The sequence below is a fragment of the Cyclopterus lumpus genome, chromosome 4 (genome assembly GCF_009769545.1).
Source record: "Cyclopterus lumpus isolate fCycLum1 chromosome 4, fCycLum1.pri, whole genome shotgun sequence".
NCBI lineage: Eukaryota > Metazoa > Chordata > Actinopteri > Perciformes > Cyclopteridae > Cyclopterus > Cyclopterus lumpus.
In genome coordinates, this window is record NC_046969.1 from 11,868,291 (window position 1) to 11,891,378 (window position 23,088).

At 41.1% G+C, this 23,088-nt stretch overlaps 1 protein-coding gene across 1 annotated transcript in view; it reads left to right on the forward strand.

Annotated features, from left to right (window-relative positions):
- ror1 (receptor tyrosine kinase-like orphan receptor 1) overlaps positions 1-23,088 on the forward strand; it is a 108,971-nt gene that overhangs the window by 53,722 nt on the left and 32,161 nt on the right. The window contains exon 2 of the mRNA XM_034530972.1: positions 17,917-17,979. Within this exon, the coding sequence (XP_034386863.1) occupies positions 17,917-17,979 (63 nt within the window). The remainder of the gene's footprint in view (positions 1-17,916; positions 17,980-23,088) is intronic.

A 23,088-nucleotide genomic window follows, 5' to 3' on the forward strand; every position in this document is an offset into this window, starting at 1 on the left:
TTGGCTTTCAACTGCAGTATTTAAAAGTCATTTTACAGTGCAAGAGTACGTGGTTTTACAAAAAAAGAAAAATTCATTACATCGACATCTGTGCTTTAGTTTGCCTTTGGGAGTTGACTCAATCAACTGAACTTTTAGGGTTTTATGACCGTTCATATCCCAACTTTTGAGATATTTCAAGTAAAATGAATTCACTTCAGAAATTATTTACTTCATCATCCTGTCATGGTGAAAGAAGACATCTAAAACAAAAGAAACTTGGCAAGTAGATATGTTGAAGTATGTTGCATTACTTTGAGATCAGTACAATACAATCTGAGGATTTATAAGTGAAGAAATGAAGTTTGAAAAATGATTTTTTTGCAGTTATCCATGGAATAGATTTGAGTGGACAAAGCCAAGCCAGAATATAAATCAGAAGTTACGTGTTGTAGAAGAACAGAGAGGGATGAGATGTCCTCGGATGAACTGGATTTATAGTCCGCTGTGTCTAACCCCTGCAGAGGGTCTATTATCAGGTTTATTTTTTGGAGAGGTTTTCAGGGAGATATTTCCACCGGTTGATTATATTAAAAGAGGCTGTACTATAAGGACAGTGTTAGGATAAGGTGAGTCAGTGCAAAATACAACATGTGGAGAGGTTTCGTGGTCAAGGTGGTGGATGTGTGATCTCACCAGTGGCCTAATGGGATACAGTATCTTAAAAGCTCCTCATTAAAAATCGTTTTGGCTTGAGACCACTGTTATTAAATAAAGCTGATCTCACATCCTGTTTCTCTCAATGCATCGTCTTTTTCCATATTGTCTCTATTCATAATCTTTGCCTTGTTTGGTCTGTTATATTCTTGCCCTGGTTGTCTCCTCAGTCCTCCCCAACTGACAGCTTCAAAGACATGGAGGACATCAAAAGCCTCCTCCTCTCATCCATGTGCTCTGTGCTCCCTTCTTCTGTGTCGTTCAGTCTACACTGGTGCAGCTTTGTTGTTCTTCCTCTCATGTGTAAGTGATTGACAAGGCCGAGGGAAAACACAAGCTTTGTATTTTAGGCAGTGGGCACACTCACAATTCCAGTGGATATAGTGAGCATCCCTCAGATCCTAACTGGTTATATGGGACTCTGGAGAACCTTCCTGTTATCTGCTAACACCATCAAGGTCACTACATTTTCTTTTCATACAATTTTCACTTTTTCCTCTCCTCCTCTCTAGCTGAGATCATCATCTACCTCATTTCTCTCCTCTCCTCTCGACAGCGGAGATGATACAAAGGTCTATTGTAGTCTCACAGTCTGAGTGACTGCTCAATTTCTCCTCTTGCCCAGCTGTCTTGCCTCACTGTCACTCTGGTTCTAATGAAAGGTCAGAAGATCATGGATGGTACAGTTGCAGCCATTGTGCCTTTACAGGCGACGGTTATGTCTGCAGTTGTGTTATCTGCTCTGAAAACAAAAACAGAGCACCAAGTGTCTTGATAATTAATGCTAAGTCCTTGCAGTAACCTTGACACATATTGAATCTCAGTCCAGTTAGACACCTTGAAAGTTGTTGTTGGGGCTTCATGGGGCCCACCAACTAAATGAAGAGTTGAATGCTCTTAATTGACACATAGCATAGTATATATACTGCAGTGATTATATATTCTTTCCGTTTTAAGCCAAATTTGATTGAAAACTTCTTCTGTGTGTGTGTGTGTGTGTGTGTGTGTGTGTGTGTGTGTGTACCAAGCGTTGTGCGTTTCCAATTTGACTGAAAACCTCAAATGTAAACCTCAAGGTGACGCTGGAGGAAAAGTCAGGGAATCACCAAAGTCATTAAACGCGTAATAATCATGAATGTTTGTACAGCATTTAATGCAAATAATTTTAGTAGATGTAGAGACATTTCTTTGGATGAGAGACATTGACCTGCTGGTGGTACGAGAGGAATAGTCAGGACTTAAGTTTGCAGGATTCATCCTGTGAGGACCATGAATGTGTGTGCAATATTACATGTATTATTATATTTCTGTCTGGACCAAAGTGGTGGGCCAATCAACACTAGAGTCACGCTGCTTAGTGAGTCAAATATTTTAAATATCAGCTTTTCGGGAACAGCCTTTGGTTTGTAGGCCAAGGGGCTGTGGAATTTATTACTTTTTGAGAAGCATGACATCCTACAATATGTTTACTACAATCATCACAAATCTAAGGAGGTTTTCATCATGGAACAGTGACATGCCTTGGAGCAGACGGCCACGTGCACAGACCATCCCACTCACCAGACCCCAGGCATCCTACACCAATAGACTGCCAGCCAGAATAGCAATTTCTACCAAAAACAATCAAAGTAAATCATGTGTGGATGATATCGTCCCTCTGGCATGGCTGTGTGTTGACTGGTGAGTAATGAAAGAATGTAAAAAGGGCCCGAGCCCAAATCACACTCCAGTCAAACAAAGGAGGAGTAATAAGGCCTTCGGAGAGCAGGAAAACTGAGCCTGCAAGTGATTTAAATCAGGGGGCTGACGATACAGCGTGGTGTCTTTGTTTGTGTATGTTTGTGTGCATGCATGTGTTGGCTCTGATAGTGTGTGAATGCAGATGTTTGCTGTGCAAGTAGGGGCAATAATGGGTCCGTTACATAAATACCTGATGTTTGTTTATTTCTGTCTTTACATGCGCTTGTTCCTGAGTCATTTCACTGCATTATATGGTTTATTAGACCTGGTGGTTGTTCTTGTGTGTGAGAACTGGTAGACCTACAGCCATCTTAATTTGAAGTTAGAGTAAATGTGCAAGTTTTGAGAGGCACTATTGTATTCTTTTCTTTCAATAGTATGTAGGTTATGGTTACTCGTGTGCGTCAGGTTTGTGTGCACGTAAAGGAGCTTAAGATCATGTCACCTGTTATTTGATTTTGAGCTGGCTCTAACAGCAAAGTGTAGGTGCAACGGAGCTAAACCAGGGGCTGAGATCCTAACATGGCCTCTGTAAATATAACATCTTCTGGTCCTTTGTTGAAAGAACATGTTTTTTAATTGATTAAGTTAGAGCTTGATTTGGCTCTGATTGCAGCTTGGTTGAGATTCACCAACCTCACTCGGTTGCTGCCAATGTAAAGGGAATGAATGTTGGCTCTTAATGTAGATTTCTCGTCTCATGCAACCAATCAATCATGTATTCAATCTTCAGCTTACACCCACTCTTACAAAGCAGTCAATAACAAAAAATGATCTTCATACAACTTAATAATAACACAACCACAGGCGACCATAGTCGCTTTAATAGAATTAAAGCAAAGTTATCATTTTAGCAGCCATCAAAATGCTTTCTTCTTCTTGGTGTTGTTTGAGACTTTGAGATCTACTATCTCGTTATCAAGGAGGTACTTTCATCAACTACTGTTTACTAAAATATATTCAAATTGATTTTATTTTCTCACTAGTTACATCACAAAAACAGTCAACTTAATAGATGACCGAGTAATGTAACAACTCGCACTACTACGTGGCTTTAGGATTTTATCATACGTATCATACTTTTGCTATTTCATGTTGAGCAGTGCACGTAAGAGCTCACACAATGTACATTGGATGCGTATGAAAAGAGTCAACTTTTGACGTTTTTTGACGAGTGGGGCTGTAAATGTCCTGAGCACTGGTCAGATTCCCCAGTAAGTTCCCTGCTTAGCTTTGTGTGCTCTGCTCATCAGGAGGATGTTATTCATTTTAGCTGATGACCTTTGACCCTGACAAATGTCTGCCTGGAGACACTGAGGGGTACTTAAAGAACATGAAGCATGATACAGCTTGTGTCTTTATGTCAAAGACCTTACATGTTGTCCAAACATTTTTAAATGTCCATAAATGAGCCACCGCAATGCAAGGCCTGCACAAAAAGGGCAACACATTTCAATCATAAGAATAATACATTTAATTCAAATTTGTTGTGTTTTTTTTTTTTATTTGAATAATTTTGATGAATGTCAGCACCAGAAACAAGTCTTTAAAATGTTTAATTCCAAGTAAGTGGTCTAAACTGTCAAACGGGAGTGATTCATAGCAACAGCCGGAGGAGCAGAATTCTTCCATATTGTTAAAGAAAACCATCCAGTAACACCACCTTTTAGTTTCCCATTGTGAGAGACTTCTGAAGGCCTTGTGTATATCACAATGTGTTGAGGCACTTCATCATTATATCAAGGCCATTCCATACAAAGTGATGACAGGTGCACATCAGGTAATAGTTGTTAGATCCAGCTGGTCTTCAGGTCCATGCAGGTTTTTGTGAAGCAACACATTGACTCTCACCTTTCCTCTAAATATCCCTTCACTCTTTAGTCACAACTTTAGTCCAAGAGAGGCTTGGAAAGACGAATAATTAACTCCCTGCTTTATTTTTGTCTCCACCACCTCCATTTGTCAGGAAGCTGGATTTTCCTCCACAGTACAGTATGATACTGTGGAGGTTTTATGAAAAAAGCAAATGCTCCTGCAACTTTGATCTCCTTCCTCTCCAGGCTGTAACATGTTCTGACATTGCAGGACAATCAACACACTTTACTGTGTCTTCACAGTGAAAACACTGAGTTAGAAAGGATTTGCACGCATCACCCTTTTTAAAAATCTGCGAATTACTCAGAGTGTTGGAGTCTGGTGATCATCAGCGGTGGCTGCTCAGTTCAAAGTCGTCATTCTATATTATAATAGACAGACACATGCTGACATATCCCATCCACCAGATGTGGAGTCCGACACACTCCAGTGTCTGTCTGCACTCTGCAGCTATACCACACACACGCGCACACGCACGCACACACACAGATATGAAACTGCAGAATTAATAGTGCATCTCTCTACTTCATCGGAAAGAGCTTAGTTGCTCATCTTTCTCTGTCTCCACTTCTCAATCTATCAAACCTGATATCCAACGCCTGGGTTCAGTTTTTCCCCTAAATGGTTTCCTCCACCTTAGACATAAGTTCGGTAAACGGCAAAGAAACCTTTGAAATCAGTCTAACGTGACGGGACTGTGTGCGTCATTAGACTCCAACTGTATCATCAAAGACTTGGACAGAACTGGGACAATTATTTCACATTTTGTCCTGCGCTCATAATAAATTTCTCAGCAGTTGCTTTGATCCAAATTTTTGTGTCCACATTTGTCTCTGCGGACCTCAAGTGAGTGGACTTTCAGTAGCCTAGCAGCCTATTTCTCAACCCCTGTTTCTCTCTGCAATTTGAAGAGGAGGGAGGGTTGTTTATGTTAGCATGAAGCAGACCTCAGCCCATCGTTGCTTTATTGCTTTGAAACGCATCCGGGACACTGCACAGTGTGTACAGAAAAGAGACACGGCATACTGTATACTGTATACTGTATGCTGGTAGGATGGACATGGAGAAAAAGGGAATTCCTGCAAAGGTAATGAAGTAAAAATATGCATGGGCTGGGTTTCTCTTGCACAGAGAACAGAAGAAAAGGGACGAGGAAGGGAAGAGAAAAGAACAGACGATACTGCAATTTGATGAGAGGGTTTTAACCAAATGAACCGCCATGATAACATCAGGGCCCAGTGATATTACTGTAAACATGTTCCATATGCTCTCACTGTCACCACCTCTGTCTCCTTCTTTTCTCCTCTCTGCCTGTCTCACCCCATCTCTTTTGATTTCCTTTCTTTCTCCCTTTTCTCACCCCCCCCCCCCCCCCCCCCCCCCCCTCCTTCTCTCCTTGTTGTTTTATTGAGGAATGCTCCGCTGAGGAGAGCATTTGATCTTACTGCTGCTTTGACCTAAAGATTGAGGGAGGGAGGGAGGGAGGAGTTTAAGGCTGCATATGTCCCCAATTACGCTGTTGAAATAGCAGCGTAATTCACTGCTTCACTTAGCGACTGGTAGATGGGAAAGAGACGCCTAAACAAGGCCATAGTACCCCAACCTGCTGCCAATTCTAACACGTGCATAGACATCGCACATACACGCTTGTGAGTGTGGGTAAAACTTGACATATTTCCTCACATATATCAAACTCAGTTGTCTGTTGCCTGTACATCCATGGCAACAATTCAAACAGGAAAGGATAGCAGCCAATGCGGCGTAACTTATCCTGGTGAAAGTGTAAACAACTTCACGCTAGATGAAAACTGGGCCCAGGTGGAGGCCGCATCTGACTCACGGACTCCATGGCAACATTGCACTTCCAGTTTGCATTTGTAGTGCTTCATGTCAAAACGTGTCCATCCTAAACAGAATTAGGGAAAGAAAGACAGGACTGACTAAAAAACTGACTATTGTTGATAACAACGTATGGCAAGCCAAAGACCTTCGCTCTAAGTCTGTATGAAAGGAGTAACAAGCAAAGACAGCCTCTGGTTCAAAGGTCTAGCACAGTAAGGAGCAGAAATAACATATAAAGGTGCATAGCAGAGGGATCTAACAGATTTCATCTCTGCAACCTGGGAGATTCTGAACAGGAAATGAGGTAATACAATAGAGATCTTTGTGCCTGTGGTAGTCCTCTCACACCTCTTTCTTCTCTGCGCCACCATCTGCCTATCCTCCTTTCCATCGTCTGGGCTGGAGGTGGATCAGTTATGAAGTGTGTGTTTGAGAGAACAGGGTTTATGGGAGGTGAGGTGAGACTCTGTTTGCAGAAGCAAGCCGGGATGCTTTACAAGGCGTGCTAAGTAAGCCCCCGCACCAGTCGTCTGGTGAAATGAGATGGAAATTACAGCAAGCTTTGGAAATGTGACAGGAAATTTGATCGTCTTTGTCTCTTGTGGTAGATAGATTTTGTGTCTCTCTCTTGCTCTTTTCTATATTTTGCCCACTTTTAATAAGATCCAGGCTTTTCTCAATCGCTCAGTCATCTCCAACCTCTTTACTTTTTTTAAGTTCTCCATGTCAAATGCACAAAGATGACTTTGGGTGGAAGGGTTTTCATAATCAGAACACAGTTGCAGCCAATGGAAAACTACGTCAAGTAGAGTGTGATCATGGCTATTTGTTTTGAACTGCCTCTGTAAAGCCTCGTGCATCATAATAAATAGTTCTTGGTGCAAATTACAAATGATGATGATTTAAATATTGGAGCACCAACTTTAACTTTATCAAAACAATATTATTTACAATGTGGGTTTTAGTAGAAACAGCCAAATGGATGTATACATCATTTACTAATTCCGTTGTTTTACATTTTAAACACAATCTATCCCCTTTTCAGCCTTACAGAAGGTCAGCGATGTTAAACAAAGTGCTCCCCACATAGCTTAGGAACGTGAAACCAGATTTATGTATATTTTAACCCCCCCCCCCCCATTCATCCTCCAGGCATTAAAGATGATGATGATCAGGGACTCTTTCTCGACAGCACACACATAATTTGCTCCATCTGGTTCTTCACTTATTTGGGCAGATGGGTAAATTTCCTTATAAGAAAATCCCTTTTGACAAATTATTCTCATTAAAGAAGCCCTTTGGACCCCCAAATCACCTACATGTCCGACACGCTGTATTCATTTTCCATTTAGTACTATTTATTTATGTTTAATTTACTATTTTAGTGTCATCACCATAATAAATATGTTCGCACTGAAATATCCAGTGCGGTACATTTTTTGTCTGCAATGTCGAGCCAGACTTTAAAGTTACCTTCTTTGGGACTATAAATGCAGATTAAGTTGAAAGAGCAAGACCGCCACTCTTGGCACTCCACATTTCCACATTTCCCAAGCACATTTATACAAATAATATTTGAGGAGGGAAGTGGAAATATATTGTCTTTTAGTTTTCCTCTTTTGGTGATTTAACATTTTTTTTATTGGCCTGTATTATTTTTTCTCCATTGCATCCATTTTTAAAGAAGCTTGAGTTGTATGTAGTTACTGTACCTGTTACTATCCAACTGTACACAAGTGAAATGAGAAGACAGTTTAGTCTTGAGTTTAAAATGTGAATGCAGGTTTCATACTTTCAACATTACAATGCATTTCTTTCTTCAAGAGACCCACATTTCACGACGGCGTGAGACCAACATTGCAGATAAAAAAGGCTAGCAGGTTATTCTTGGGTGGATTTGATCTTATATTTACCTCACAATGTAAATCATCTGACATTATACAGAAAGACAGTCGGTGAGACCGGCTTTTTCTTGTTAGCCCTCATAGTGCAGATCTATCAGTGCACATTACATAGACAGAAATGATTTTTCATGTCATAGCTTCGATAAATACCCTTAACTTGTTAAATACATTTATCGTCCATGTTTTGAAACGTGCTTTATCTCTCAGCACATTTTGAAATATATGTTAAATCAGTTTTTTGTGGTATGGGGTGTGGAAAATGGTCCGTCCAGTTCCCTGGCTGTAGAAACGTTTTTCTTCAGTAGCGGAAAGTGTTTTGGACGCAGACAATGTGGTGGTTGTCCCTGGCTTGTTTTCAGCCCTCACTTCTCTCTTCCTCACGCTCAGCTCTCTCCCGTCCTGTCCTTCTCTCTCTTCCTCCTCCTCTTCTTCAATCCTCCTGTCTTCCTCATTAGTCGGCTGTCTTTTCCTCTAAACAAGTAGAGGAATGCTGGTGCTTATTTTCTTAACCTGGGACGAGGAGAAGTTCCCCTTCGAGCATCGGTGAGATTGACAGGGAAGCGTGCTGAAAAGCCTCAGAGTCTCGCTCTTGGCGGCTCAGATCTCCAATATAGAGCTGGAAAACCAACGAATAAGAATAACACAGGAAGTTTTGACTGGAATTTATTTTTCTTGTCGATATGGCGTTTCTTTCTCACTTTCATCCCTCCTTGTCTTAGTCTCTTCAGTATATATCCCTCTCTCTTATTTGTCCCACTACTTGTTCTCACTATTTTTAAATGTCCCCATCTTTCCCAGTCTGACTTTCTCTCTGGCCAGGATTCAGATTTCTTCTAGCGTCAGTCAGTGAGAGCTGACTAAGCGTTATGAGTTGATGGAAACACCCAGTTTCCCAGAAGCATCCCAAAATGACTCGGTACAGTTTATCTGTGCAGTCTGCAGCCAGTAATCCTGTGTTACACATCAGGTCAATCAGTTCAGTAAGCACAGCAGTAGTAAAGCAAACCACTATGTTGATATGAATGGAGTTCTTGATGGAAACATCTCCTCAAGATATGTAGTACCAAATTGCAGAATTTGTATTTTTGTGTGTTACTTCATTGATGCTTTCGAGTCAATCATGACTATGGCTTGATGGAAGACATTCTGGCTTATTATGTTTTCCAAAATGCATCAAAACTGTGCTTGATTTGAATGAAATGTATTTAGCATCAGATGTTCACGCTCTGTGTGGCATTAATAGTGTCTGGTCTAAATATTCTCATAGATTTAATCTGGCCTGCCAACATTTCTCAGCTGTTAAATGTCCTGCAGACAAGACGAGAGTCGGCATTCCGAGTGAGAAAATACTAACGGCCGAAAAAAACAAAAAAAAACAGTTTTGGAACGAAGCCCAGCTCAACTGTAGTCACATGATGTCTAAATCCAAGTCACATTTGAAAGCCAGCAGCATTATCCTGGTATCCACAGATTCCATCTGCTGGGGCCTCTCCTTTTTGAATGTGTCATCCTCAAGGAATCTAGGAATGTCGGCATGGAGCTTATGGAGTGTTTGCGTGTCCCTGACTGCACCTGAACACACACACATACACACACAGGTTTCTGTCCAACTCGCAAGCACAGGCAGACATGCAACACGGCATGTGTCTTATTCACACCATTCACTCTGTTGGCACACTTGATACACTGTTTACAGAAAAGTCACGTTCAAAAAGCCGCGCGAGATGACTGCATTCATGTCACCAACACACACACACACACACACACACACAGACAGCCTGTCTGGCTTTGGCTTCATCTAAATCTTACATTCCACACCTGACCCCATGACACAAAGAGACCTCAACGCGCACATTATGTTCACGTGCACCATATTCTCATCATTAAACGCAATGTTCATTTCTGCACACCACACTGAAGTAGCACATCCACTGCAGTAAAGTGACACACATGCATGCAGGTGTGATGACTCCATTCACATTCCACAGACAGACCTCTGCAGATAACGTCAAGGTCTTGGGCCTCAGTCTGTCTGCTTGGAAGCGATCAGGTTTTCCAGTAAGCTGAGCGCTTCCACACACACACACACACACACACACTTGTACTGGGCCTGTCAGGTGAAAACGGATGAGCTGCACAGTAGGTGGTAACATGCTTGTGCGCATTTCTCACTTGTCTGCTTACATCTCTAGTAACAGGAGTCAAGGGGGGGCCTCACACAAAATGGGCTAACCAGGCCTGGTTTCCATTGCAGAGCCTCACGGGGACAGCGGGGGCTCGTGCATCCTCCTGTTGGACCTCAGAGGCCACATGTGGTTCTGTAGGGGACACACAGGGCAAGGCAGTGCTTCTGCAGAGTCATACGCACAGCATGAAGTTACGGGCGCAGTTTCTGTCATGATGAAACTGACAAATATGTAAGGTAGCTTAATATAAACAGGGATTCGTAACACGTAGCAAGCAATGTAGATGTGTGAAATTGTCTTCACTGTACATAAATCCAAACAAACCCAATAGACTTAAGTTCTTTCCCAAGCTCCGGCCCTCTGTGCCAAGTTTACATGCTGTGTGTTGTGTGGGTTTTCTTGGCACTCTCAGGTTTCCTCCCATATTTTCAAAGACGTACAGTAGTCTGGTGGAGTAAAATTTGCCAATGAGTACAAATGTGTGAGTGGATCTGACCATTAAAACACTAAGTTATCAATGTCAGCTAAACCTAGTCTATGTGGCTGAAATAATATCACAATATTATTAGGAATATTTCCAGTTTTTCTGATAGACGTAAATCTATCACCTCATAGAATTACCAATCTGTTCAATTAAATTAACTTTGTCTCACTATTAATCTCTCCATCAGACAAAACTATACATGAGATTAAAAAAAGGGCTCCAGTATTTCATTTAGTTTGTAATCACAATTTGCTTTTACTCATTAAATACAATCACTTTATCATGTTATGCTGATACTGAACTTTCATAGAAAGTCAAAGAACGACAATATTGACTTATGCCAGGATTGGTGTCAGTTTTTTTAGATCCCAAGGTATAATGGTTATATTTTAATGTGACCTCCGCTACCCAATTCAACCGTGGGAGAAAAAGAAGCTACTAGGGTTTCAGTGCACATCGTGGGAGCCCCCTCCACTCGGGTTATGTTGCGTGTGGTCAGACTGGGCGATGATGTTAAACTACTGGTTTAGGTTAAACCTCAAGAACAGGAACATCCCCATTGATGCCTCCTATGTTTATATTTATTTTGTATCAGAGTTCAGTCTGCTGCAGACGGGCATCCCAAAAGGAAGTCACCGGGCTGTCCACTCAGCCGGGCTCACCACCATGGACTGAGGAATGCTGGGTAGTGACAGTTGTCCGTGTGAGCCTGAAGCTGTGAGATAATTTTCAGTGAAGTGGCAAGCTGCTGTTTAAAGGAACCTGCTCAGCACTTGTTGGTCCGTGTCGGATTTATTCTTGGTGTACTCAAGTTTCCTCTGAATTAGCTCTGCAGCAATTTAAAATCCTCTGAAGTGGTCGGGGGTTCAGATTTAATATTTGAAAGGTTTACGCTACGATTAGTCTACATTTCATTGAAAATGTGTGTGTACTATACACATCTTTAAAAATAAAGATACATTTTAACCAAGCTAAGTCTAAGAGAACTCTTTCTACGTGTCCCCTCAAAATGCTAGTGTCTCTGAACAGTATGTACCAGTCAGCTTGATCGGGCTCCATAATGTTTAATAACTATTTAAAAAACAGTCACGGTTTACCCAAAGAGCCACAGTTCCCTTCAACATTTATTGAGAATGTTGTGGCCAAGCCAAACTATAATTACAAATGCTATGCAGCTTTCCAAAATAATGTAGTATATGTTGCATAAAATGCCCCCTGCTCAGCTCTATGGGATTTTTGGACGGGATGCAATACTTTTTTCATGTTGGAGCAAAGGTCTGTTGCAACTTGAGCTCATTCTTAGTATTGTTGTCTATTGTTCTGATCCAAAAAGGGCCTTAAAATGTAGCCTCCTGTCATCTATCCTGCTTACATATTCCCCCTCCCCTCTGTCTCTCTCTCTCTCTCTCTCTCTCTCACTCTCTCTCTCCCCCCCTTCTGTGGTCTTATAAGGTTACAGAGTAGAACATTCTGAGGCGATGCAGGATTGTGTGTGTGTGTGTTAGTAGTTCCTGTGTTCTTTGGTCCATGATGTCCTGAGGTCAATACTCAATCCCTGAACTGGTCATGCTTTTATTCCTCTATGCTCCAGTTGAGTCTGGGAACAAACACCTGCACACACAGACGCAGGTGGAGCTATACAACAGGCACACACACACACACATGCAGACGCAGATCGGCCAAAATCATTCCCTTTTTACAATATATTTACCATCCAAAATCTCCATTTAGTTCTTACTATAGGGAATAGTGAGTGAGTGACACAATCATAATTGTGCTTTTTCCATAATGTCTTGTCCAGTCCGTCTTTTTTTAAAGGATCATTGTAGGTTATTTCACCTTGGGTTTATAACAATTTTGGAGGTAGTTTTAGTATTATTTGTATTTATAATATATACGTTGTACTTCCCAAGTTATAAGCTCATGGATACCCTTAAAAATATTACCGACTTGGCAGGAAACACAATAATATATATAACATATTGAAATTAGTTGGAAGAGAAAACAAAGGCGGCATTAAAGCTAATTCCCAAACTATAAACAGTATGTGGTACATCCACTAAAGTTTACAAAAGGAACGTTTTCTATCTACTTTACTGTTTACTTGGTGTAGTTATGTAGGCTCAAAATTTAGTTATGAGTGCCTGTGACAGTTTATTTTGTAGATAAGTTGGCTGAACGTTGCCCCAGCAGACTTTGTTTCATTGCCTGTTGCCAGACCCCAGCGGTTACTTTGGCAAGTACAATGTTATCAAATTTAGAAATCGACAAAACTAGAAAAACAAAACCCAATAGAGAACGTTTTGCAGGTTTTACTTAATAAACCTGGACCACTAGAATTACAATTTACCTCCTTATCTTCTCTGTCCTCCTTCCCTCTAACAATCATTCTCTTGACTCTGATGCCTCTTATGACCAGTATAACAGTTGTTTTCTTCCTCTGACAACAATTAATAAACTCCAGCCAACACGAGCCTAGTGGGACAGAAGCCCACCGAAGCTCATTTTATGAGCGCCTTCACACATGTCTTCTTCCCTAAATTTATCTCCAAGTCCTCCTCTATCTTTGGCCTCACTTTTCTTGTCTCTCTCACTTTCTTTTTTCTTCTTGGCTTGAAATAATCTTTATTTTCTCAAATCCCTTTCGTCAAGGCTGTAGCTTTCTGCTCGTTTTCAGCCTAATTGCGCTAATAATTCATGAAGGCAGCTTGAGCCCTACATGGTGCGTAGTCTCTGGTTCTTGATGCATGCAACAGTGGGACATTAGCTTCTTATCTCACTTCTGAGTGTCTGTAACTGCATAGTTGGGTATACAAAAGGAGTTGATGTTCACTGGATCCCGCACATAAAGTACGCACAAAAATAATAAAATAATATAAATAAAATAGACAGAGTACGGACACAAGAAGAGGGAAATAAACTTGCTGGATGGAAAGAGATATCAAGGACGGGATATCATATTGGATAAGGACATTTTTATTTTGCAGGATTTTTCCTCATCTACACATATCTATCTTTCACCTCTTTAAAGCCGAAATATAACACATGACGATGCTGTGAAAATGGTGGGTTTGCTGTTCTTCCAGATAACCCTGAAGTCAGGTCAGCTTTCCAGCTAATAGGGATGGAAGAGGACCTGGGGAGATCCTCTAATTACTGAGCGGGAGAGCTCATACATCAGTCTCACTCACCACACCAACCACTCTGGCTCCGAGCACAGCCCCTCAGACCATATAACAGCATATTAGTTGCTATGCATAACCACTCAAATTGAACATTTCTGATTTGGTTCAGCTTCACCCTCTGAGACTTTCTCGTTCTCACTTCATCCTTTACTTTTTTCAGGCCTCTCACTCATTCCCATTCCCACATGCTGCTGTCACAGGAAGGTCACACCAAATTCTCAGAGCTTTCTAGGGTGAAGCTTACGTCCCTGCTTGATTTTTATCATCGTAAGCCAAATACAGCTGGATGAGGATCAGAGGGTGCTCTTATGGAACTTTCTGTGTAAAGATGTCTGGGCTTCCCAAAGGCACCTTCATGTTAACCATTTACTGTATGTTTTGCCACGACTGTTGCAAATGAAAGCAGGTGTTCCAAAACTTGCAGTTGTATGAAATATGCAATGCCAGCCAAGAGAGGACATGTATATTATATTACGGGTCGTCAAACATCCAGAATATCCACCCAACATATCTCTACTGACATGCTATGGAAATATGTGCACAGCACTATGATCCAGGTTATATTGCATTTCTTTGGAAATTACTGTACATTTGGGGTTTTAATCAGTTGAGATAATCAATGGGCAGAGATGGTATCAGGGCACTAATATATCTGGGAATATCCTTGGCAGCTAAACTGGAAATGATGTGAAATGGTAGACAAGCAGCTGAAAGGTAAGCTTGCCTGTTGGCTGGAGAGACAGCACGAAATGGATCTCGACCAATGCGGATGAATTCTCTGAGAAATGTGATGAAATTTGGGATTTCAGGAGGTACTCTGGGTGTGAACTACATACATATGAAGTAAGCGTAGGGTTGTTATCAACAGCCAATTTCAGCAAAACATTTTATTTCACAAAAGTCAGACAAAATCCTAGAATTGGTACAGCCGGCCTGGTTAAATTAAAATAATGCGCTGAGATTGGTTGTCTTTGTCCAGGCTATAAATCCAAAGCAACATATGTTAACTTGATCAATTTTAACATACAGTAGGTCTAATGGGGCTTTAGTTTAGTTACGCTATCATTCAGCCTATTTAGATCCCCCTTTAGACTGAATCAGTTAGACTGCCTACTAACGCAGAAACATAGTTAAAGTATTTGTAGTTATTTGTAATAGTCCATCAGAGTATTGAATGAACACTGATAAAAAGGTGTCAGAAGAACTTGGAATGACTGCAAAGTATATGCCCTGAATGTTCAATACATTCATTTAATATGAATGTATTGCTTTATTGTTTTATCATACAGTGTGGCCATCTTTATTTGAGCCAGTATGTTTGCCACCAAGTCATGATAACTAAATGAGAAAATAAGTTGTATGTTATCGTCTTCCAAATGGACCCATCAGGAAATTTCTGATCTTATATTCATAAAAAGTGCTCGTACCAAAGAACAATATAGGCATTTTTGTCTGTTCCATTTCAAATGAACGCATATTGCGGTTGCAAAAACAATTTATACTACTATTTCCTGATCTGTCAACTCAAGTTTAAGCAACTAAAACTGCTTAGGTAAGGTTAGGGAAAGGTTGTGATGATGGTTAAAATGTGACATGTTGAATGAGTGGAGACGGAAAGAGACGCTAACTCGGTCTCAAGTCAAAGACACTTTGTCGTACACTTTCGTATCAGTATTTCAGCTCAAAAGTTCAGTTAGTTTCTTCCTTTTTTTATACTATTATCTAAACCTTTGATCACCTTTGATTCATATTGGCAGATATAATACACCCGTACAGATAACATACGGGAGAACATCAGAATCGGGATCAGCCAGGGGCCAGAACCACAACTGGAAGATCTAACCTGGCACAGGCTCTGTGAAGGTGCCTATTTGTAGGCCCTCATTAACAAAGTGGCCTTGCACAATTGCTTCCCTCTGTTACTGAGAAACATTAGAAAGCTAATCTCAAAATGACTCTGTAGTTCATCTCAGATATTCCAGATGATTGTCTCAATGAAAGAGAACTAACAGATGTGACCTAAATAGTAAAGAAAAATTAGGGAATGACCTCGAGTTAGTCTAGTTAGACAATTATCTTATCTGGAAAGGTAATATAAATGCAAATCATACGTGACACTGAAAATAAACATGTACCAAGAGTACGGTAAGATACTACATTCTTTAAATTCTTCCCTAAAAATATGCCTACTCCAGACTGATTTATAAACGTCCTCATGGTACTCTCTTCCCTCCTCCTTCCCCTTCCCTTGTATTGCCGTGTCCAGTCCCTCTATTGAACTCTCACCTGGCTGCACTTGGCTAGCTTTGTGTTAGTGAATCCAGTGAGCTGCAACGTCCCTTCTCCTCTGTCCTTTGTGAACCACAGAGCACTGTGTCTTTCAGCCCATCAGCCCAGAACACAGCAAGAATGTAGACCCACCTTGGGGCCAAGACTCGCCATAATAGTAATAGTCATCTACTCATCTTCGGAGCCTCTTGGAACAAATCAGCCATTTTTGGTCTCGTAACTCAACTCAGGAGCATATGAAACAACATAGCTAGCAGAGAATATTACTTATTACTTTAACAAACAAAAAAACAGATCTATCTTTATTGTAGATCAACCTTCCAGTGTTGCTCCGTATCTGTAACATCTTGACACTCATAAAGCTGTTGCCAAGCTTTTAGACTCCCTCGCTAACAGGTGCAGAGGCCCAAAGAGCTGCTCATTAACACTGCTCATTTCACAAGCACCACCACACAGTCATTACCATCCTGACACAGCACGTGTGAAACAACACATTATCACCCAATGAGCATGACCCCGTGTCGGGCGCCTGGTCCCGTTTGATTGCAGACTTTCTCCCCAATTGTCACCCTGCATGCCACACACGTGACAATAATGGCTTCAAGTTGTAAAGTCACAAATAAACTGTTTTATATGGGTCTTTTTAAACGTGTTGCTGAAACAAATTTAGTACATCATGTGTGGGGGAGCAAATACATTTGAGTGTGTTCAGTTGAGTCAGTGCACATGCTTGCATTTAAGCATGTGTTTGAGAAGTTTGCTCATTCACCATCTTAAACTATCCCAGCCTGCATCAAGCTAAACACACACACACACACACACACACACAGTCAGCCTGGAAAGCAGAACTCGTAACTGTGGGATTACATATGTGTGTTTATCAGTTGTCTGATGTCCAAAGAATCAGCAAAGATGAAACTGTTTCAGGTCCCATCCAAGTCATTCCTGCATGTTTTTTCATTTCACAGGAATCACCTTGTGACCTGTGGCAGTGCACACTGAAGCCCATTTTCTGTCTCCTCTCTCCTTTAATGAAAAGCAGATGCCTGCTCTGTCGTCAGCTGGTAATAATGCAGCATTAGGTCCAAATGGCTCGCTGATAGGCTCCCTGTTATACATTTAAACCTTTGATCTACACCAGCGAGTGTACAATGCTATCACCTGATTTAAGATGGATGACTCTTCAAGCAGCCTGTGTTTGTATCAGTTTGCAGTGTTTTACATTGAGATGTGGCTTAATCTTTTGCAATTGTTTTATTTCATAAGTAATAGAATTTGAGGCGGATGTTCACCACTTATTTGACTTTGTTTGATTCTAGTAGAGCCAGCTCTTGTTGTTTTTATATTCAGGTGCCGCCCATTGGAACAGATGGTCTTGGCGAGAGCAGTGTGTCTGTAACTGCGTGTCAGAGGATATTTGCATTTGCATGTTGAGTTATTCTCAACTTCCCCACTTAGTGTCACAGAGGCAACTTCTGATTATTTGAGCAGCGATAGATGATAGCAGCATGTTTTTCATGGTTCAATTCACAATGTCACATTTCAAGTGTTTCAGTCTGTATTTGTGATGGGTGATGGGTGCTGAAGCTCATTATTGTTTTACTTGCCTACATTTATTGTAATTGCATAGTTCATGATCCATAGCAATTGAGAGTGGTGGTAAAGCCCAACAGCCAGAACATGCTAATAGTCTCCACCATTTCCTCTGTTTACAGGGTCTGAGTTTCCCCAAGACCCCAGTGTGATAGCTACCACTTCATGGAACAGCTCTAGTGATGGTAAAGGACACATTAACACACACAAACACAAAGCAGAGCGTAATTTTAACAAACTTCTTTCCAGCAAAACTGTAATCGCTGTGAACACATCTGTTACAGGCAATGCATGATGTTTCTCCAATGCAATTAACATACAGTGTGCTGAACTGTGACCTCAACAAATTAAATTCCACCATATTACACATCCTCTGTGAATGGTCAACTCCAGCAACCCCGGCAGCACCCATTGTCCCAGCGTAGGCCACTGTAGAGGATAAGTGATGAAACAAAGTACACATCAACTTGCTCAGTGTGACTCGGCCAGGCATCCCAATTCCATCTTTTGAGGTTATACAGGAAGTATGAGGTGTGCTCATGGGAAGTAAAAACCTAGAAGTGTTTGCAGAACACAGGAAAATAATTGTAATGGAGCCATTATTGCAGAATTTTCACAAGCCACTTGTAGTTTGCTAGCTAGTTTAGTTATGTGGGAAGATAACATCCCCATTCTTAATCCTACCTACAAAGCATTGATTGGTCGACTGTTTCTCTAGCCGAGAAAAACAGCCATCAAAGATTCTAAGACCTCGACACTCAATGGGGGTTGCTGTATCGTTAGTGTTAAGATTGCAGCATAAAAAGTAGCAGCAGCGACAATCTCTTATCATTCATAAGACTTTCCATTCATGTAGTTTGTCGTTTGCTGCTGACCTTACATGGATATTCTGATATAATGTCCCCACCACCGATGTGCTTAATTACGTAAATATTTGAGGATGCACATATCCGACTTTTTGAAGAAATACAGGATGCATGGTGTTGCCATAATGCAATTGAATAATGCACACATAAACACATTAAAGTAATAACCATTTTAATCTGTGTGCGTGCAGGAGTTATCCAGCAATGTGCTCATAATCATAATCACAGTCCAACAATAGCTTTTACTTTTGTCAAGCAGGTGGGATGCAACATGGACATGAAAATGACCGCTTGGTTCTCCCACAGAGACTTTGTCAACGTATTCCTTCCCGTCCTTGATCAATAAGGATCCTTGCCAGTATAATAAAATATTATTTAGTTTGAGCAGATCCTGATGGAGGAAGTATTTAAAACTGCTGTTCTCCTGTCAGCACTGTGGGAAAAATTGAGTTGGATCCATAAAATGATCTACCCAGAGTTATCAGTCAAATCTCGCCCCCTTTCCTTGGAGAACCGACATCCGCTTATTCTCTCACAAAGATACCCTGACTTAGAAGATCCTCAACATGAGACTTTATTGAACATGACCTTTTATTTTTTTCTCTCCCCTGGTTTGTTTAATTTATCTCTTGCAAAGCCGAGCCTCCCACAACATCCGTCCCACTGCAGATGTGGTGTACACAAAAGCGGACATTGTTAAACACACAGGCAAGAACGAAGACGGTAGTTTCTGGACACGAGTTAGTGGTTCAGTCAAGATAATGATTATGGTTACCAATCAAGGATGTTTAAAAAGTCATAAATACAATGACGAGTGGTTTCAAACAAATCATGGATTGCGCTTTATTTTTCCACAACAACATGATAAAAGCCTACAAAGGTTGCACGTGTGTGTGCGCATACACCCATATGTTCATAGTGGTGTATCTCTGTGTGTGTCAATTTGAGCCCAGTCCCATGACTAACATCTGTTTCTTATCTGATGGATGGATGAATGGTGATTGCGCCACTTGTTTTGTCTGCAGGCTGGGAATGGTTTAGATTGACCAAGCAGACAGCATTCAGGTAGCGTGGCTCTATCAGTATGCATCAGTAACAGGCCGCTATCGTCCTGAGAAGACGCTCATTACTGGGCTGAAATCAGGGGTGATGATAGTTTACTGAACTCATTTCCCCTGCGGCGTCCTTTCATTCTTCCTTTCTCTTTCTCTTTTCATTTCATCTGCTTTGCTTCCTTTCCTCTCCCTCCTTCTTTGTTGGAGAGTGACCCAACTTTAATGAAATTCACCTTTTTAGCCATTGTTGGCAATGCTACAGCTCCTCTCTCTGTGTGTGTGTGTGTGTGTGTGTGTGTGTGTGTGTGTGTGTGTGTGTGTGTGTGTGTGTGTGTGTGTGTGTGTGTGTGTGTGTGTGTGTGTGTGTGTGTGTGTGTGTGTGTGTGTGTGTGTGTGTGTGTGTGTGTGTGTGTGTGTGTGTGTGTGTGTGTGTGTGTGTGTGTGTGTGTGTGTGTGTGTGTGTGTGTGTGTGTGTGTGTGTGCTGTATATTCAAATACAAATATACAATGTGTACAAGGGCTGTAAAGATGAAAAGGTATTGTATAACTTGTCTAGTTCGGAACATGTAGAGTTTGTGTGCGTTGCGGTTGTGTGGGTGTGCGCGTGTTTATGTTTGTGTGCCTGCGTGTGAGTGTTTGATTGTACAAAACCACGGCGCGCTGATGACAGGGCACCACGTAGTCGCCTGCCACATTAAAGGGACAGTCCGCAGCAATGGTTTGAGTTTCACAATACTCCTGGTGCCAAATACAACAACATTCGCCACAAGACAATCGCACACAAAGCAGCTTTGTTACACAGATGGCAGGACATCGTTCTCCTCTTCAACTTCTTTCATCATCTACTCTCGTCTCTGCTTTTCCTTTCTTCTGCTCCCCACTGCTTTATTGTCAGTTATTACAACAGCTAATGAAGTGTGCAGGCACACAGCTCCAAACACAGCCATTTTATTTTTCATCAATTCAACTAATGAAATAAAGTGATGAAGTGAATCAGTTTGTGTGACCTCCTCGCCTTTGGCAAAACATGTGTCTTTAAAGAGTGGGTCTGTTCACATTTAATATATGAAGTACCTTTTAGTGTTTTATATAGTCAGAGTCAACAGGCACATTAAATTGATGAGGTGTTGCGTCAGCATATAGGCAAAATGCAGTCCACTACACTCATAACAGTGTACGTACAGATCCCTAGCAGACCCCCCCTCCCTCCCCCTCTGTGTTGACAGTTGAAGTCAAATAAAAATGAAAACACACTCTCTCACACACACACACACACACACACACACACACATGATGCAAAACCAGCAATGGATATGAATTTAATGCACTGTAAATGCAAGAGCCTACTCGGTACAAAGACTTACTTATTCAATAATACAGGGAGAGATGGTAGCCATAGATTGAAATCAAATTTTAACCCTTCACATTTCGAGCCATGTGGCATTAAAGAAAGCTGAACCTACCCACACAACAGTAAATAGACACATTATACCAAAAGTATGATTACCAACTTCTTATACAGGTTGCAAATCTCCTCAAAATAGTTTGAGAAATTGGCCCACCTATTAGATTTGGGAAACCTCTTCAGAAACCAGTGACAGGTCTAAAAACAACACAACAGATTAAATTTTAATGAGAACATATTGTTTTAAAAATAAACTTGCCTGATGCTTGATACAGAGAGAACTTCCATCTCAGTACTTGTTTGGTTGCCTCATGACATTTAAAGTGTTTACAAATCACAATTAGACTCAACAGATTTGATCGAAACTCATACAAATTGTAAATTTTATTTGAGCTGTTACATTCCTTTCTGTCAGAGCAAGCTTCTTAATTTATAACCATAGCAGAGTTTGGCCTGTCTCTCATTCAGCTATAGTGTGACCCATTACATTTTGTTATCAGATTTTGCCATGATAATCTATTTACAAGGTCAGTTAAAGAAAACGGAGGACACAGGGGTCTGTGTCAGTGCATTAAATGTTGTTTAGTGTGTGTAATATGAAATAGATGTTTAACTTAGCAGAAGAGCAATAATATTAGAGTAAAAGCTCTAACATATATATTGTGTCTACAGTGTATGGTGTCATGCAAGTGCAACTCTCCCCCAAACGCACAGAAGTGAGAAACTTTGGGGTTTTTTATGTCTAAAATTGTAGCACACACATGGGCAGTGGAGTGAGGACATGGGTGAGAGACAGGGAAGAGTAAAGTAAGAGAATGGTCCTGAATATTGTCCCGGTGTTGAGTTTTATTAACAGTTTTGTTCTGACTGCAGTGCTCAGTGCTGTAATGTGGACAGACGGGGCTGTACAATAAGGGAGACTGTTGTGTACAGAATGTAGAGAAAGGAGGACAGAAAAAGAGTGAGTAGGTGAGAAGAGTGGTGTTGGTGAGTCTCATCATATTGTCACACACTTGTTAGTACCACATTGCTATGTTAAGCCTGGGGTTTTAAGGAGGACTGTGTGTTGTGTGTGTGTGTGTGTGTGTGTGTGTGTGTGTGTGTGTGTGTGTGTGTGTGTGTGTGTGTGTGTGTGTGTGTGTGTGTGTGTGTGTGTGTGTGTGTGTGTGTGTGTGTGTGTGTGTGTGTGTGTGTGTGTGTGTGTGTGTGTGTGTGTGTGTGTGAGGCTTGAGTGCACACACACACATGCACGCACACACACACACAGAGGCTGTATGCCAAGACAAATGTGCCCACTTCTTTTTTCACAAACACGTCGTAGGCACTCATTTTACACACCTCATGACAATATGTTAGCTGCAGGTGTCAGATGAGCTGCACATTCAACCTCAAGGGTTGCTATGCCGACCGAGAGTACAAAGTAAGGGCACCAGCATGCACAAATCAAAGTTCTTGTCGGATGTTTGAACTACGTCTGAACCCTCATCTACACCTTTCTTAGAATTTGAATAGATAGTTTTCTGACCAGAACTATTACATACTGGCTGGTGTTGTAATTATCTTTGGGTTATATTAACAAGTTTTTCCTGCTGATTTGCAGTCTTTCTTCTGTCGTATCACTATACTGTATACACCTTAATAATGAACAGAGAATAAAGAGATGTTTGGAGGGAGACACTTTGGAATAGACAGCATTGCCCTTGTAGGGAAAACCCTAGTTGGGAAGCATGGGGAGAGTAAAGGTTTGAATGTGTGGGCGTCCTTGCAGATGTACGTGTGTGTCTTTTTTTTTTACTCCTCCTGGATCTCTATTCACACAAATTGTTGGTCTGACGAGTATTTGAGATTCTCCTGTATGGGTTTTCCCTCCTATGTTTGTTTTGGCCAGGTTGCGTAACCAAGAGCATTTCTGCATACCTAAAATGGGGTTTTGGGATTGAAGGAACTTTCCAGAAGATTTTCATGACC